Source organism: Argiope bruennichi, chromosome X2, assembly GCF_947563725.1.
Source record: "Argiope bruennichi chromosome X2, qqArgBrue1.1, whole genome shotgun sequence".
Taxonomy (NCBI): Eukaryota; Metazoa; Arthropoda; class Arachnida; order Araneae; family Araneidae; genus Argiope; species Argiope bruennichi.
This window is the reverse complement of record NC_079163.1, coordinates 92,031,628-92,050,726: the sequence shown is the minus strand read 5'-3', so window position 1 is coordinate 92,050,726 and position 19,099 is coordinate 92,031,628. Positions and strand designations below refer to the sequence as shown.

General features: G+C 27.8%; 1 protein-coding gene across 1 annotated transcript; it reads right to left on the bottom strand.

Moving 5' to 3' along the window:
- Positions 1 to 72: 72 nt before the first annotated feature.
- LOC129960808 (uroporphyrinogen-III synthase-like) lies at positions 73 to 18,329 on the bottom strand. The gene is made up of 8 exons (XM_056074462.1): positions 17,592 to 18,329; positions 16,809 to 16,977; positions 15,180 to 15,248; positions 14,591 to 14,671; positions 6,870 to 6,953; positions 6,661 to 6,746; positions 831 to 926; positions 73 to 745 (listed from the first exon to the last, which is right to left on the bottom strand). The coding sequence occupies exons 1-8, from the start codon at positions 17,655 to 17,657 to the stop codon at positions 626 to 628; spliced, it is 771 nt and encodes a 256-aa protein (XP_055930437.1). The 5' UTR covers positions 17,658 to 18,329; the 3' UTR covers positions 73 to 625.
- Between the last annotated feature and the right edge of the window lie 770 nt (positions 18,330 to 19,099).

Below are 19,099 nucleotides of genomic sequence, written 5' to 3'. Positions count from 1 at the left end.
AAAAGCCTTACAACTGATTTATTAAAATCTGAAAACATTTTTTATACAATTAAAATTCATTCTCCAAGTAAAAATTCTTTTTAATATACAGTGTAAATACTTGCACAATAAACTTATATTACAATAACACAATACTTTCACAATAAAACTTTTATTACAGTAAACTTAGAATACACTAACACTAATTTCTTTCATTTTGAACATTTTGTGGTGTGAAATATGCCTTTACAAGATATGTACAGCTTTTCACTTATAAAAAAATTTTTTCACTTGATCAGTCAAAAAGATCATTATTTATTTTGTAAGGTGGGCAATTTAAAGAATGAAAAATAACTTTACTAAAGGAAGATTTATTATACTTAGAAAAGCAAATGACTTTTTCAGTATCAAATTGCATATTCATATGAAATAGGTAATTTAATGACGGATGCCCTCTCTCCAAAGTATTGGCATCTATGCACTATCATACATGCATATAAACTATATAAAATACTATAAATATTTCGGTTATGCGATAAAGTTTTATCCTTCTGTATCTAAAAGAATGCAAAAATTTTAAATTAAAAAAAAAACTGTGAAAGTAATATGAAATAAGATTAAAGAAGAAACATCATCCAACATAAGTTTACAGGAGGCTCTTAACTGCTTCTAATACACTGTCTGGATTTGGCTTTTTGGCAACTTTGCAGAGATTCATGTTAGCTTTCTTAATTGCTTGCTCAGTTGTTGGCCCAATCGCTATGCACTAAAATTAAAATAAAATAAAAAAATTTTCTTTTTTTCCTAAATATCATAGCATTTTACAAAAAAAGTTTAGAAATGTAGCTTACTTGAGGTTGCTTTGTTTTCCACAAAGATTCATTTATAATTTTGCTGCTAAATTCAACTCCAGATGGACTGAAAAACACAATGATATCTGGAATACCCTGAAACAGTAAAATATACAATTTATTAAAAATTATTACAGATTTTCGAACTTTGCACTTTACATATATCAGATTATAATAACACTTAAAATTTGAACCGTGATGTAAATGAGATGACAATTAGCAATTCCTTTTTATAGTTATACACTAATTATGTAGTTTTCATTATGAAAATATAAGATTGTCTTTAAGAATTTTTAAATAAGGAATATTCTTTTTAAACTAGTCTTAATTTTATTAGTAACCTTACAGCAAGCAGAATAGAGACTTACAAACCTTTGAAAGAGATTCATTCAATTAACTGGAGATTATTAGGCCATTATAGAAGATATTAACTTTATGATGTACTAGATATCAGTTTATATTTCTTGCTGAAGGCATAAATAAGCAGTAATTTTAAGAAAGTTTTATCCATTATAATTATTAATTAAATTTATAACTTAGTTTTAAACAAAAATTTCGTTTTCTAATCACTGCATTAATCGGTAGCAAGCAATTAAAATATCTAACTTTCACTCTTGTCTTTTTATTAAAAATGTTTTATTCAGTTATTTGAAATTACTATATGCTTGATATACTTTGAATTTAGCAATTCGGATTTTTTCAGTTTGATTAATAATGCTCTCAATCCCAAACACACTTAAGAATATTAAATGTTGCCTTTAATGCCATATATATTTTAGTAAAAACACCTTATATTTAGTCCAATCTTTTACAGCTGTTGTTTAATAATTTTCTTACGATTTAGCTAGAATTCTTTCTGTTTACATTTTGCAATAGTGCCATTTAAAGAAGAAATATAAATAATTTTATTTTAAATTTTGGTGATATGGTTCAGGACAATAATGCTATGTAATGAGAAGTTGCTATAATACAGTGCATCAACAAAGTTTCTTGTATTCCTTAGAATGAAAAAGGTTTTAAAGTATGTAGATCAAGAATGGAACCATCCGAAAATTAATTGAATCATGTTTTGTAGTTTCTATATATATGGTCTATATCCTAAAATTCTATTCTATTCTATTAGTAGTTTGATATTTTTTATGCTCAACTTTGTTCAAATTTGGCATTATTTAAAATTTCCCAATATTTAATTCTCATCATGACAATTCATAAAAAGTAACTTTTTATAGCATTGATATAAAACAGGAAATTCATATTTGTTTCCTAAGATTCCATAATATTTTTTTAAAATCTAGAAAGCATTTTATCTATATTTCAAATTTACAGGTCATTTAAAGATATTAAAATAGATTAGGTGAGAAATATGTCCTAATAGGAATCTGATACCTGGACTTTAAAATAGTATGATAATGTTAAATGCCAAGTAAAAAAGAATTTCACTAAATAGATAGCATAAAAAAAATAAATGAGCTGTTGCAAAATCTAATATTTGATACTGATCTACATTCAAGAATGTAATCTAGTTTAATAACTAAATTTATATTATAAAGGCATTTAACAATTAAAAAGAAATTACTGTTTTACATAATTTAAAAAAAATTATAAACATGAAAAACATGCAATCGAATGTAAGCATTTAATTTTTAAATATAAATAAAGCAGTGACATGTCCAGGTCAGTTTATAGTAGTAAATATAATTTTTTTAAATCTTACAAATTTCTTGACAACAAATAGTTTTTATCACATTAATTATGCAAAAATGCCATCTTGTCCATAGCATAAAGAGCATAGCATTCAGAAATTAATAAGTAAAAAAAATTAAATTATGGGGGGAAAAACCTCATCACATATTCATTTTATACTTCTGAAAAAACATTAGTAATACCTGTTACAAATATGTGGCAGATCCAGAGTTTTTGAACTGATACCAAGTAAAACACTAAAAAAATTTTGAATTACTGTCATTAATGACTTGTAACAATAATTTGATACATTGCATGATTCTACAGTCATGGGACAAGTTTTGAGGGGTGTACAGTTTACTAAACATGCATTTTTGTATAAGATTGCCTGGTCGAAAGTAACGAGTTGAAACATAAAAATTGAAACACAAAAGGAAAAACTTTGGTTACTTACATTATCGCAACAAAACAAAGTCCTTTGATGCTATGTTTATAATAAATGCTCAAAATTGCGATAATCAACAGTAATCCAATCTAGGCAGCTGTGATTGGCTGGTAATGTTATGGTATTCCAGCAGCACACAAATATTTTATAATAATTGCAAAACATTATATAATATTATGAATACCAGGGAATACAGAATACTATTCCAAAACATTAATAATATTTCCGATATTCTTAATTTTCAAAAATATTACACAAAGCAAAGTTTAACAAAAAAAAATATTAATTTTAATTCAAGATATCACGTAGCTGTATTTGTATACCGTTAAAATAAGTTCACTTTTAGAGAGCTTTGCGTTTTGATATCGAAAAGTGTCTTCTTTCCCCATAAAAAATTAAACGTTTTGTTTTTAAAAAACTAATTAATAAATGCTGACTGATTTTTAGCACAGTCAAAATATTATAAATAGTCATCTCACAATACATCGAAAGCTTTATAAAAAACCGCTCCATGCGTCGAATCATTCTATTATTTAGATCAGAAATTATTAAAACCTCTCAATTTTTTTTTAGACAAACTATGAAAAGATATGATGAAGAACTCGCGTTTTACAGAGAACTGTTTCGGCTTTTAATTAATGTTGAAATTTCTTTGTTTATAAAATAAATCAAGTTAAAAAAATAGTAAATGATTTTTTAAAAAATGAGAGGTTTTTTAAAGCAATTACTTTTGTAGCTTCCTTCGATAGCAAACACATGATTTCGAGCGAAAAAACTCTCTTTTACTTTAAATTACATTACCAACCAGAAACTGTAAAGGATTAATTTAACTAAAACTAAAGTGGCTACTCAGAATTAGATTTAATAATTGAATGTCACTTCATATGGAACAGAACCCCTTAAATGATACTTTATAGCCATAATCCAACCGACACTTTCGAAATTTCCCAAGTCCTGAGGGTAAGACGACGAACAACGACTCAAACGTTCTCAGGTTCGAAATATAACGTAAGTCGAAAACAAGATAAACACAATAGCTTATGAGAAACGTGTGTAGAATTAGAAAGAAGTGCTTATATAGATGACAAGAGTCTAAATTATTTTTTCTACCTAAATTTTACATTTTGAATACATAATCATATAAATTTTACATTTTGTAGCACCAGAACAGTAATGCATCACCGGATGGGATGACAAATCTCTGCCTTAAGCGAACATTCTGGCAACTCCTGACACCGGAAATGAGTATTTCCGGAGTTTTACTTCAGTCTGTGTGCTGTTCCCTTGTTTACTTAAAAAATATAATTTTTATAGATTTAGTTAATTAAAATTTCTTTTAAATTATTACTTGACTAATACCTATAATTTCCCGTATTGTATAATTTATTCACTACTGTATAATATTATACTGTATAATAAAACATTGCTCAATATCATGAAAAAATACTGTATAACATTATAAAACTCTTACATTTTACACTGTTTCAATACAGGGAAAAATATTATATATATTACTTTTCCCATTTTTATGATATTATGCGCTACTTAGGATGAGGTCAGTAGTGTACCCGGCTATCTCTGATCTGCTGCATCTGCGGAAAAATGTCATTTGCAACTAAGGTTACGGCCGCAATGGTAGATTTTTAAAACCGTAAGAAAGTTGACATGTATCTAATGTACAATGCTACTAATGAGACCGGCAGAGCAGCGCTGCGACAGTGTCAGAAACGCTTTTCGAACAGGTGTATGCTAAATCATAGAATGTTTGAGGGGTTGCATCGGCATCTTTGTGAACATAGTTCATTCCACGCGAGCTCTGATTGAAGGACTGGAACACGAACTGTATGAAATCGAAATTATCTTGAGCATTAAGGATGAAACAAATCACATAAGTACTAGAATTACTGCAGGCAATATATATGCAAGTTAATCCATGTTTATAGAGAATCAAATAAAGTACGTTTACACCCTTTCCATATTCAGAGGACTTTGCAAGCAAGTGATTACTCTCTGCACATATATTCCTTCCAATGGTTCTTGCAGCTGGATTTCCCAGCTTTTGTACTATTCACGGATAAGGCGACTTTCATACAGAAAAGTATTTTCAATGTGTACAGTACAACCGAAAATACAGTGTCAATGTGTACAGAGCAACCGAAAATACACACGCTACACTGCCACATGCGTTTTAGAAATCATTCTCTGTAAATGCTAGGCAAGTATTGTGAATAATTTTTTCACGGCCTATATATATCTTCAGCCAGTGCGACTCACTATCTCATATTAACATATTTTTCGGCAAGATGTTTTACCAGAATTGCTACCATTCGTAATCAAATGTGGTTTCAACATGATGGAGCACCAGCCCATTTCAAATTTGACGTCCTCATTTACTTATATATTAGTTTTGCAGGGCGTGGTGGACTAATCTGATGACCCCCCTCCCCGATCGCCAGATTTATTAAGCATCGATTACTTATTATGGAGGAATATGATGACAATTATTTACAAACTCCAATGGACACAAATTAGGATCTCGTTGCTTCAAGAGGAACTTTATGATAATGTTGTAAATAATTTTTTTTTTTTTTCATGTTTAAATTTTTCTGTTTTAATGCGTCATTTCCGATCATACATTCCTATACATTAAAACAAAGTTTTAAAAAGTTATACTACCCCTTAAAGTTTGTTCCATGAATATAGAATCATCTGTATATAGTTAATTATGTCATCAAATATTTTCCCTGAGTCCTTTTAACAATGTAAGATACAGGTTAGAAATCCGAATCTTTTTTTAAATTTTATCTTATAACTTTAAACGAGCAATTCTTGTATATATATAAATTATTTCATGTATTTCAGAAACGGCTCAAACGATTTGGATCAAATTTTATATTTAGTCAAGGTTTTATAGGCTTTTTAAAGTTATCGATATAGGTGTCTTTCCTGAAGGGGGGTGGGGGGAAGCAATTTTACAAGCACGCACACACAATCATTTTTTTAATAACTAAATATTGACGCAATACATGACCTGCATAAGCGTATAAGAGATGGAGTAGTGGTTAGAGCTTCGGACTCCCATGCATTTTTCTCATGTTCGATCCCGCGTTTGCAATTTGGTTAGATTTCCTTTATAATTTTAAACAAGCCATAGGATAGGATTTTATTTACAATAAGAAAAAATATATATATAAGCCGAACGAAGCTGGATCTTCCAGGTACTACAGTATATATAGAAACAATAAGCAAACTTGGCATTTCGCTAATAGATAAAAATTTAACTTTACTGTGTTTAAGAAACATAAAAAGTAAGTAAAATTTTGCTCCACATATCAGGCCAATTTCACTGCTTTTCATTATCTTTAATGAGGTTTGATAGCTAAAACTTATATTATTCATAAGTTGATAAAGCGAATGTTTCAACTTTACATGATGAATTTGAATTATATGAGAAAGAAGTTCAATCTGCTTCCTATTTTTTTGGAAACAAATCTCACCAACCATTTGGAAAAGATAAAATATTCTTGGTTGTATAGTTATATAATATAAATTATCACAGGATGTGTATTTATGGTATAAAATATTTTTTTCAAAACTGAAAGTTTTGAACTGTGAGCAAACTGATACCAAAATGCTTTAAAAGCAACAACTAACTTACATTTTTTCAAAATAAAATTTTGTATAAATAATTTCATATCTTACCTTTTCAGCAATTAATCTTTCCAAATTTTCTTTCATATGAGAATTACTTTCTGTCTTATAGCAAATTACTTTTTTCACTTGCAAGCCTAAAAATAAAATATTGCTGTGTAAAAGATATAGAAGGGAGAAGGGGGGGGGCGGTATCAATAAAATTTGTATGACAAAAAAAATAACGAATTTCATGCAATTAAATAAAAAATTACACTTACCACTTTCTGTCAGAATCTTTAGTATAGTATCATTACTTTTTTGACTGCATGGAAATAAAAATGGTTCCACAAATTTGTCGCAGTCTAAATTGTTAACAAAACAAACAAACAACAATCTAAATTGTTAACAAAAAAATTAAGTAAGAATTTTTTTCACAAATATGAAATACAATACGGGAGGTGATAGGAATTAATTGAGATATGCAAAAAGCCCCATTAAAAAACAAATAAAGTTATGTTTCTATATACCACATCAATTAAACAACATCAAACATTTAAATTACTGTGGAAATTTTTTTCTCAATCATTTGACTTATAGGTTAGGGAAAACTTTCACAGTAACAAATGAAATACTTGAAAACAATATATATAAACTTACTTAACAATTTATTGCCTGCATCATATATTATAGAGTTAAGAGTATATATAATTATTTACAAAGAAAAGGGAACAAATATACAAATTTCACCTCATTTAAATCATTTTATGCCATTTGTATGACAAACTTAGGAACGTTTTTTAGCTACAAAGAATATTTAACTGCAATTTAATTCAAATAGAGCTTATTTAAAAAAAATTATTGTAAATATCCTGCTCTTAAATCTATAGCTTTTAAAATGTGGATTTCCTTGTTTCTTTTTTTTAACTGTATTATTTCTAAATGTACTGTCTCATTAAAAAATATCACATTCAATTAATATTTAAATATCAGTTGATTTTTTTATAAATATAAGTTCGTTTTCTTTCAACTGTATCTTCTTCCAGACATAAAATTAATAATTTATATAACATTATTTTGTTTGCAGTAGAAGGCAGGCTTGAAGACATAGACGAGATATTGTATTTTTAATTTCGTTTTATTCTCTTCCGGGTGGCAGGCATGATTATTTACAAGAAGACGCAGCGCGGCACAAAAGCAGAAGAAAACAGACGAAACAAATGATCACTAGTTTTATATAACATGGGATTTCCGGCCACGCACCAATTCAATACACGTGGTGACTTTTGACACCTTGGCAAGGGCACCGAAGGGATAACTTTCACTTGAGACGTAGAATTAATTGCGCAGTAACTTTTAAACAGCTTCATAAGTGAAATGGTATCAGAAAGCAAGAGAACACTTTAGAATAACCCCGACATGGGCCGAATTAGGCAAACAATTTAGTAAGTTAATTTGAATTAAATTAGATATTAAAATATCACACACACACACACACACACACACAGAATATATTTCCAATCCTGTCGGCTAAATAATATGTAACAATTATTTTGGTTGAAGACAGACGAGACGTTGTATTTTTCATTTCGTTTTATTCTATTCGGAGTGGCAGGCATTTTAATTTACAAGAAGACGCAGTGCACCACAAAAGCAGAAAGGAGCAAAAGGGACGAAAAAATGATCACTAGTCTTATATAACATAGGATTTCTGGACGGGCGCCAATTCAATACACGTGGTGACCTTTGACACCTTTTCAAGGGCAAACGAAGATATCACTTTCTCTTGATACGTAGTACTGATGGCGCATTATTTTTACAGAGGAATTATTTAAACAGAAAGTGGAATTGGATCAAGAAATTAGATAATATTTTTAGAATGAAGTTACTATGGGCTAAATTAAGATAAAATCTTGGAAATTAATTAAATTGAAATTAGAATTAAAATATCATTACATGTATATATATAAAATAAAAAAATTCTTCACTTCATTTAATTAATTTTTCATCTCTTCTTCCAGAAAGAAATATGCTAAAATATTGAATTATTTTATAAAGCATAACTGATAAACTTTGTATTGAATATTTTAAATTGTTATTGAAAAAAAAAAGTTTGGTATACCTGAAGTCAATTTCAATAACAAATCCAGAATTTATGATTAATTTCCTAAGTGCATAATATTACAGAGAAAACAAAGCATTTTTAATAACAAAAATTTATCTGCAGAAAGGAGATGATAATCTAATAACAATAAAATAGTGTTTGTAACCCTCTTTTGTCAAAATTAATTGGTATTACTATTCAAAAATTTTCAAACATTAACTTAGATAAATTATATTACATGCTAAAAATTATTTTTAAACAAATGTAAATGCACATTATGCTTAAATACTCTATATAACTATAGCAAAAAATATTCAGGATCAAATATGCTATCTTGCAAAATATCAATAAAAGTTTTAAATTTATTTTAATATTACAGATTCAAATTTTACTTGCTTGTAATTTCTTATTGAACAGATCAAGAATAATTACTTAGATGCACGGATCAGGGCTTGATTATCAAATAAGTATAGTAGGCAACTTTGAAGGGACGGGCAAGAATTTTTTTTTTTTTTTTTTTGATGGAAAGAGAACATTTTTATTTATTTTAATTTGCAAGTACGTTGTACGCGAACATATTTTAATAAGAATAAACTTTCGTTGACATTTCAGGATATTTTCCTTCGGATTTATTTCATGTTTTCATATTCTCCGGGTGAACAGGTGAGGTCTTATTTCTTTTATTCGGTTGACAAACTCACCAATTTCTCTCTGTTTTAAAATAAAGAAAGAGAAAAAAATATTTTGTTGTTATCACAAAATAAAGAAGGAAAAAAAAATTGTTACAGCAGTTCGAAAGATAGAGTTTGACTTTCTTGTCCTTAGGCTGACAATGTTTTGAAGAGATTTCTGTATATTTTGGTTCCTATCTCTCCACTTTTATTAAATCATTAGCTTATATATTCTGGGTTGTTCGGAATTAAAATACTTTTTGTTCTAATATTTTTGATGTAAAAACTACTTTTTCATGGAATATTATAATACATAAAATCTTTTAATCGTTGGAAATGTTTTAGATTGAAATGAGAATGTCAATTGAACCAGAAGATTTTAAAAACCATAAATAAAATTTCTTATTTCAAAATCATCTGCATCTACTTTATTTTTAATTAAATATGGAAAAAAATTGGAGGAAACGTTAAACGGAAACGAAAGTGAAAAAATTTGAATTTTAAAATGATATAAAATATATCTTGTGGAATAATTTGCTCCGAAGTTATTGCAAAAAAGGAGTAAAATTTCGAATGATTTGTAATTAATTGAATATTTAATTAACTATTACACTTTGAAAAGTTGATAATATGCATTATCTTGTCTTAAATAATAAATATCCAAGGTTTGGTTTATTTCGGCCCAATTATTTAAGAGATATGTAACATATTTTCATAACTACAATGATTTTTATTTATATTAAGATTACAGCTTTTGATTCAGTCATATTAATGGGTGCAGTTGAAATTGAAGTTCCATCATTTAATGAAACCATAATTAATTTAGAAATAAAATTTCAAAATGTTGTTAGATTATAGCAAAACATCAACAGCGAAGAGCAGGATTTTTGGTGTAGTAAGATCCTAAATATTGTTAGCATTCTGATTGCGATTTTTTTTTTTTTTTTTTTTTTCAAATCTCAAGTCACGAATTAGATCAGATAAGGCAAAATATTTTTTTTCACGATCTATGTTTTTTCCAAAATATAAAAGATGTGAGCAAATCAAAAGAGAACAGCTTTTGTTCTCTCTATCAGCATACAGTTTTTCATGCATATTTTTCAGTGAAATCCAAAACCTAATTCAAAAGGATTTTATAACTGGAAGAATGCATCACAGGAAATCTTATAATATGAAGATAGCGCACTGCTGCAAACGAATAAACAGATACTAATCAGCAAATGGAGAAATCAGGGGCTAATCATCAATATAATGAAATTGCTGTTTGGCAGAACATAGGAATAATGGATTAAGATTCTAGAAAGAATCGTGTCATAGGTGAAATTTCTTTCACTACATGGCCTAGTATTTTGCAGTGATAATAAGCTGCTTGGTTATCAACATAATAGCAATTACTTAGGAATTTTACAATGAACCACAGATGACCTATTTCTCAGTTCTAATTTAGCCAAGTATGGTAATGAAAATACAGGAAGATCATCATACTTATCTTCAATAATTTGTGAAGAAATAATGAACACAATAGGGGAAAAGATTTTTCATAAATATTGTTAAAGAAATCTTGACGCCAAGTATCTTTCATTAAGTGTCGATTTGATGCCAGACATATATCATATGGATCAAATGACTGTAATGCTAAGATATGTTGGGCTATTCGATGAATAAACAGAACGTTTCCTTATATTCATTCTTTTTTTTTTTTTTTTTTTTTTTTGTAAAATAGAACATCAATGTAAAACATATGAAAGGCTATTCCAGCAACAATGCCTCAAATATATTTGGCTGTTACAAAGGTCTTCAAATACATTATCAAAATAAACCAACTGAAATACTATATTCCATGCACAGTGCACTCCTTCAATTTAATAGGACTTTATGCTGTGGAAAGTTGTATTGGCACTATTTCATTCTTCAGATTCTTACAAACCCTATACAATTTTTTTTTTTCAGCTTTAGCTAGTCAATATGGGATTATGCTACTACATCCTTAAAAAAATAGTAAACGTAAGTAAGATTCAGCATTGGTTCTATAAAGAGTAGTTGAAATAAGATGGTGCTAACAAGGGTTGATGCAACCAAGGTCTTGTCAAAAGGTTACAAAAATTTCCAAGCAAATTTACAAGCCAGTCATTTCACGAGGTCAAATATTATTAAATGATTAAAAAAAATAAAAGTAGCAAAAGAAAAGAATGCCATGATAGTTTTCTGTGCTGTAATATTATATCAGATCGATGGGATTGGTATATATCTCCAAAAAAGAAATAATTGAATTTGAACAGTTGTTGATCTTTTGAAACTGTTGCTGCAGTTTCTGAGGAAACATAGAAAAATGTTCGCTTATTACTGAAACAAAGGCAAAGGAAATATTTGATGACCAATACAACGATGAGGGTATGGAACAGGTTGTACTTAGAGGGAAAGAAAAGCTGAGAACAAAACATAGTAAAATTAATACCATACTTGGATATTTGGTTGCTTTTGCAAAAAGGATCAATGTCGAAATTAAAAAAAAGCTGCCCATAAATCAGGGCTTAACTAATCAAGGGGAAAAAAATCCCTGTTTTTTTCCCTATACATGCATTTATAATATACGAGGAAATGCAAAAATAGCACTCGTATTAGTTATAAGGCAATATGATTTCAAGGAGTGGAAAAAGCAAGAAAGGGAAGCAACAATTTAACATTATTTGAAATAAAAGCATAATAAAAGAATTTTGATATCTACATACAAAAAAAAATTATTTATTTATTATCTAGAATTTCGCAAGACAAAATTTATATGTTAAGAGAGGAAGGGGATATATTACCTCTCATACTCTTTAATTTTAAGTCACACAAATTAAGGATTAATTAAGGTAGAATAAAATGCAAACCATTTTTGTTATCATGATACAAATCCTTTACTGATTACTTAACATAAAAAGCGTTACAAAGAAAAATTACCTTTTTCTCTTTATTCATTTTTGCCAATTCATGTATTTGGGCATCAATTTCTCCAGATTTTTCAGCTATAAGTTTAATAGAACTAATCCTTACCAAATAAGGTACGGCATTTCTGTACGGGCTAGCGTACATTTTTAACCATTTCCCATCCAGTGAACATATTTGAAAATATTTCCGACGTATCATTGAATGCATTAAAGGTTGAATGTGACGCAATACGTTTTAATCTTCATAAAAGTTCATCTTTAAATTATTGTTCTTGAACTAAAAAAAGTTCGAAATCGATATGTTTTTGGACATTAAATTTGACGTTTTGGACCTCACATATCACCTTCTTCAATCCTTTAGATACAAAGTCTAATATTAATAATTATGACGTTTTTGAACTGATTTTGTTTCCCTTTTGGGACATGACTAATAAGAGTCTGTTCTCCCATATTACCTAGGTTTATTATTTTCTTACAAAGAGAGCAGTACGCAACAAATGGATTTCTCGAACCCTTCCAGCAAATAAAGGACTGATTTTTTTTTTTTATCCGTCCATTTCGTATTAAATATGGATTTTGAACAGCTCTTTGTTTGAAAAAAAATTTCTAATATACTCTGAATAAGCTCACAATTTCTCAAATGATAAACCGTTCAATAAACTCATGTGTGAGTGACTAAATAGCACAGCGATACGTCCGCAGATTGAATGATGCTATTCCCACCAGAGAAATGCATTCTAATCTTTCGCAAGTCTCGCGCATGCTCATTAGCCACAATTCCGGTATCTAATGGAAAAAGAACAACTGTCTCACAAATAGAAACTGGTTTGATCCATAGAGAAAAAAGGGGAAGAAAGAAAAGGTGTGAGTTTCCGCACTACACAATCGCGAATGGTATTGTTTCGTTTTTGAAGCGATGGTTACGATCTTTTATTCTTGTAATCTTTAGAGATCGGCATATTTTAGATGGGGGAAAAAATACCTAAGAAACTTAAAATTCCTTGTATTTTCCTGGTTTTTATGAAAATTTTCAAATTTCCCTGCATTTTTTAATCGATTTTTAAATTACCTGTGTTTTAAAGATTTTTCAGGTTTTCCCGTGGCGTGGCAATCCTTATAAATTTAGAGAATATCAATCAGAGGATACTGAATCTGTTTGGTGATGAAAGGGAATATTTTCAATACTTCATGTCACAATTTCTTGAGATATATGAGGAAACAATAGTGCCTGAAGTCTATTCTTTTCAATAATATATTTAATACAGTACAATCAACTTTTCTGAATGCAATGATTGTACTGCAAATTTACAGCTGCCTTGTGATCACAAATGCATGATGAATGAAATTGTTTCGAAACCGAAGCTACTGAGCAACTGTTATATATCGTTAGCAAATCAAGAACACGTGGACTATAGTTATTATGGCCAGTGAACATGATGTATTAGGGGGAAAAAATGATTTCCGAAATATATTAACAGAATTTGTATTTAAAAAAATTGAGATAAGTTACAATTTAAAATGACACATAATATAAATCGAAATATAATATATGAATAATTTTATAATTTCATAAAATGCCTTTTTTTAATTAAAAAAAGCCCGGTCTTCTAATTAAAGAATATTTTGAATGTGTTAAAGAATTGGGTCACCTTTCCACTATTAATTAAATTTGAATTAAATATTTTTATTATTTTGGTTTATTATAGATTTTTTACTTAAAAATGTTCTTCTATTGAAAAAAATTTGTCAGCCAACAGTTTTAACTAATAAAATTGATTAAATAATAAATTTGTAATAATTATTTTAATTTTAAATAAAAAAAAACTTAAAAAAAATTAACATATAAATATGATATTAAAGTCAATAAAATAAATCAGGTTTTGAGAATTGAGAAAAGGAGCCCTGAAAACTGATTTGCCTGTGGGCCCTTATTTGGCTAACTTCGGTCCTGGTATGGATAAATGTTGATACAGTTTTAAATTGCATTAACAAACTTTAATATTGTGATTGCCTGACTACTCTGAAGTTAGTGTGCATTTGGGCACAATCCCTTTTAAAAATTTTACATCTTAACCCTTTCAGAGGAATTAGTTCTCTTTTACAGATTGCTCTTCCTACTGTATGAATTACACACAATGTCAGAATTATGCTAGTTAGTTAGTTTTGTTTCTGTGATGGTACAAAATTTCAAACATATAAGAGACAAATGTCTTTAACTTTGCATTGCAAGGAGAAAATATAAACTCACATCATAAAATGTAAAACAATTTGAGCTTATGAACATATCAAAAGTTTACCAACAGAAGATGAAATAACTTTGCAAAGTTCTTCACTAGACCCAGCTTCTTCTCCTAACAAATCTAACTGCAGAAGCGAGGCTACAAATAAAAGATTCTAAATTTTAAAAAACATAAAACATAGTGCTGGAAATACCAAAACATTCATATACAAACATAATACATTTTTTAAGAAATTAAATGTGATCATCTGTAAAAGGTCCAATTCAATAATTAAAAACATATTACTAAAATACTAGTAAATCCTTCCTGTCCAAAATTATTCAGTAACATAAAAAATTAGAAATACTTTCTATTTTAAACAATTCATTTATTTCTATTAATTTCATCCACATGAATTATTCATTTGTATCCAGATTTAGTAAGCATCTAGATCTCATGTGACTATTCTCAGATCAAACTAAAACCCCAATTGCATAAAAATTATATTGCTAAATGGCATCACAAAATTAGAAAGAGTTGAGAAAAATAAAATATTTTTTCTTCATAACTAAATAAGCTAGTTCATATGAATTTATTAAATGAATTAGTTTGAAAATATTTAATTGTATAATAAAACTGAAATCACAAGTTGTAAAATATATGTTACCAGCTAATTTTGAGGTGGCTTCTCCAACAGCATAATTCATCTTTTTTTGCCATTTTGAAATATCAAATCCTGTAAGAGTATAAATGTAATCTAAAGATGGAAACAATCAAAAAGGAATTTGGATAATTTCTAGAATATCTGCATTAATTATTGAATTTCAAATTAGAATTACCAATTATTTCAAATTTATTACATTAATAATAATAAGTAGTATATTCACAGATGTATATTTTTTTGGAAAAGTTCAACTAACATTTTTATAAGCTTCATGTCGATATACAAACAACAGAGCACAGAATATAATTTTTAAAATGTATCATTATTCTTGTTAAATTTCAATAACAAATTTACATTACTGGCTAATGAATGATCTGCAGATAAAAAGATTTAAAAGAATTCATAATTACATCTTCAAAATTCATATTCTTATTTTAAAAATATTTACTTTCAAGAAATTACAAGTCCTGTATTTTAAGATATTGATAATGAGAAACATTGATTATATTGCGATAGAGCATTAAATGCTGTGCAATTAAATCTTATTGATGTTGAAATAATAGTTAATGTAAGCATAACATTTTATTGAAAGTTGGCATTTATGATATTCGAATCTGATCATAATTCAATAAATATAATGATATAAATAATAACAAATTAATAGTAGGTGCAAATTCTTAATATTAATATCATTACTAACAATATTATCAGTTCATCATATTTTTAGTGACATTCAAAAGATATTAAATTTTTAATTTGTCTCTTCATTTGTAGGAAAATTTAAATTTAGCCAGATAATTAAATATGTCTTGTTACTTGTAATTCTTAATCATGAATTTTGTCATTGAAAATAAGTATAGTAATGTATTAATATTATTAATAATAATTGAAATTTCTAATTATACAAACATGTCTTCCAAAAAAAACACACACACACAAAAAAAAAAAAAAACACTGACCTTAGATTGAGCAGTCATGTAAATTTGCATTGCATATATTTTTATCTTCTTATACCTATTCTGAATTACTTAGTAATAAAATAATAATTCATAAAACATTTTATTTGCTTCATTTTAGATTAAAAAAGGGAATTTTGAAATAGAGTAATTTGAAATTAAAGAACAAATTTAAAATCGTTCATGAATTTAAAAAAAAAATTTAATGAAGATTTATAAACAACTTTTATTTTCTAAAAAATACTTATAGTTAATCTAATTTGTTACATTAACCACATCTGGCTAAGATATTTTCATTGATTTGGAATTTATAAATGCAAAAGTTGTGACATGAACAGTAAAAATACCAATGGTATAATTTCCAGAAATCCAAATAAACAAGGACAGTTATATTAACTGATTCTAAGTATATAATATGTATGTAAATTTTTTCCACTGTAAAAGCTACTGACTTTACCCATGTAAGCTTATTTTTTACACTCCTTCAAGTTTATTTTTTGTTACCTTTACAAGTGTTTTATACAAAATTTTTATGCTTATTAATAAACATATTATTGTTAAATTCATATAATGTGTTATTCACTTTGAATAATCATCTTCTTAATTTTCTAGGTCAAAGCAGACAACTTCAAAAAAAAAAAAAAATCGAGAATCTGCTGCTTACTAAAAAATTTACCTGTTGTGTCAAAAATCCGATGAACAGCTTGTACAGTACGTGGACTTGTAAAAATTATACCACTAAAGTTTTCAGGGCATAAAAGAGAATTTTTAAGAATTTCATCATTTACAAAAATAAATTCTAAAGTCGGAATAACTGTTGAAGAAATCCCAGCCTCATGTAACTTCTAGAAAGAAAATGTGAAATTAAAATCTATTTGTTTGTTTTTATACATTAAGAGCAATAGTGTAAGAATAAATAACTCGATAAATAAACATTTTGACCTAGATCTATTTCTTATGAATGTGGCCCAATTCTAATTATGTTAATAATAGCCATGAAAAATCTATAACAATATGTATAAATGAATTTTTCTTTCTCTGTTTAAGAGAATAAGGAGTATGTTAAGGGGCTCTGTAGGTAGTACTACTGTTTTACATCGAATTATTCATGTGATGAGAAGAAACCTGCACTTTACCTCTTTAATACTACACAGATTACTTAACAGATCAAGTCAACATTATACAAACTGACAATTTGTATGATACTTTAGTATTTAATCTTTTCAATGATAAAATATGAAGGAAAACTATAGTTTCACATTGTAGAACAAGAATCACATAATTTTAATAGCATTAGTTCATTTTTCTGTGATATAAATAAATAAAAGTTAAGATATCCCAATATGGTATCAGCTTCAATATTTCTATGAAATATTCTTGAGTTTGCAAATTAAATGTTAATATAAAAAAGTAACTAAATTGCAACAGCTATTTTTTTAATTTACAACAGAAAAAGTACCTCAAAATATGGATCAGAAGATGAATCATCAGCAGCTTTCAAAAGTAATACTGTTTTAGAAGTCATTTTTGTTTACTAAATAAATTAATATTGCTTTTAATAATTCTTATTTCAAAATGGGGAAATACAGCAGAAACAATCAAATAACGGAAATTCAAACTTATTATTTTTTTATTGTGAATTATATATGTTTATAAAGAGACCGATTTGCGAGCAACGGTATATATGAACTTTAATCCCGTTAAGATTTCTTGAACACAGTAAAAACTGCAACTATTTTATTCAATTCCTGTCTATTAGTAGAGTTTTGAAATTGTTCCGCACATGGAATGCCTAGTCATTAATAGACAGTCACAAAGCAAAATTTGAATGAAAATTATTATGATGAGCTTTTTATCTAACTGACAGACTCAAAAATCGCTAGGGGACTGGAAGAAAAAAAGAATATGAAAGAGATGCAACTAGTGCACTCATTTCCAAGGATGTCGCCGGTTGCGAATTTAGATTGGCATCTCAATCCCTACACTTATCCCTATGAGATGGACGAATCCATTACAAACCGTATATTTCAGAGGTAGAGACGTTTGAGAGGGAGGAGTACACGGGATAAGTGTTGTCATTTATATGTTGAGTTGTAGCGTAAGGTTCAGTCGAATTGTTTCCTTTCCTCTTGTTCTTTTTGCTAGCAACTATGTTGTTACTCTGGTAAAAGAGAAAAATTAAATTATTAATGTCTATTTTTAAATCATTACTTAACTTTGTGAACATCGTTTTTTAGCAGTTTGCAAATTTGTTCTTGTGAGGTAAAGTTAAGCTTAGAAACTAGAAAAATAGACACAAGCTGTTCTGAATGTGTAAAGGCAAATATAATCATTAACAGAATAATTTTGTCCGCCAATAAAGTTATTGTATTCATACAATCATAGAAACAAGTTTTAAAAAGTACATCCTTTTTTATTTTTTTATTTTTAGTGACGGTGCCTATTAAAATGTCAATGAAAAAAAGATACATCCATATTATTTAGAAGTTTTTCTGTAAAGAAATAAGTTAATACATTATTATTAAATTCTTTTATTTACACATATTACTAAATCACCAATTTCAGAGATGATGTATCAATGGAAAGTTCACACCAAAAATACTTTTAAATAAGTTCAAGATTCATTGATTCAGGAAATTCATAAATAAGATTTTATTGCTTTAAAAATACCAATAGAAACGATTTAAAAAAAGCAGTTGAAAGTAATTAAAAGCTACCTGAAAAATTCCCTTTTGAACAGAAAGATTAATACTATTTCATTTCCCTTCAGCCTTCGCTATAATGAAATAATGTACAAAGTAAAAGCTTATAAAGCATGAAAAGGAATTTATTAAATAATTATCCATTAAATAAGATGAAATGGAATTTTTATTAAATAATCATCCTTTAAATAAGTTGAAAGATTACAAAAAACAAATCTGTTTTAAGCCACTTCGTTGACACAGCGTTTCGACAAATATGCCGTTT

Excerpts from the sequence above, each read along its gene's own strand:
- LOC129960808 (XM_056074462.1), bottom strand. The coding sequence starts at position 17,657 with ATGACTTCTAAAACAGTATTACTTTTGAAAGCTGCTGATGATTCATCT. Across the intron at positions 6,954-14,590 it reads AGTTATTTCATCTTCTGTTG|ACTGCGACAAATTTGTGGAA; the intron begins GTAAACTTTTGA and ends TTAACAATTTAG. Across the intron at positions 6,747-6,869 it reads AAAGATTCTGACAGAAAGTG|GCTTGCAAGTGAAAAAAGTA; the intron begins GTAAGTGTAATT and ends TTTTATTTTTAG.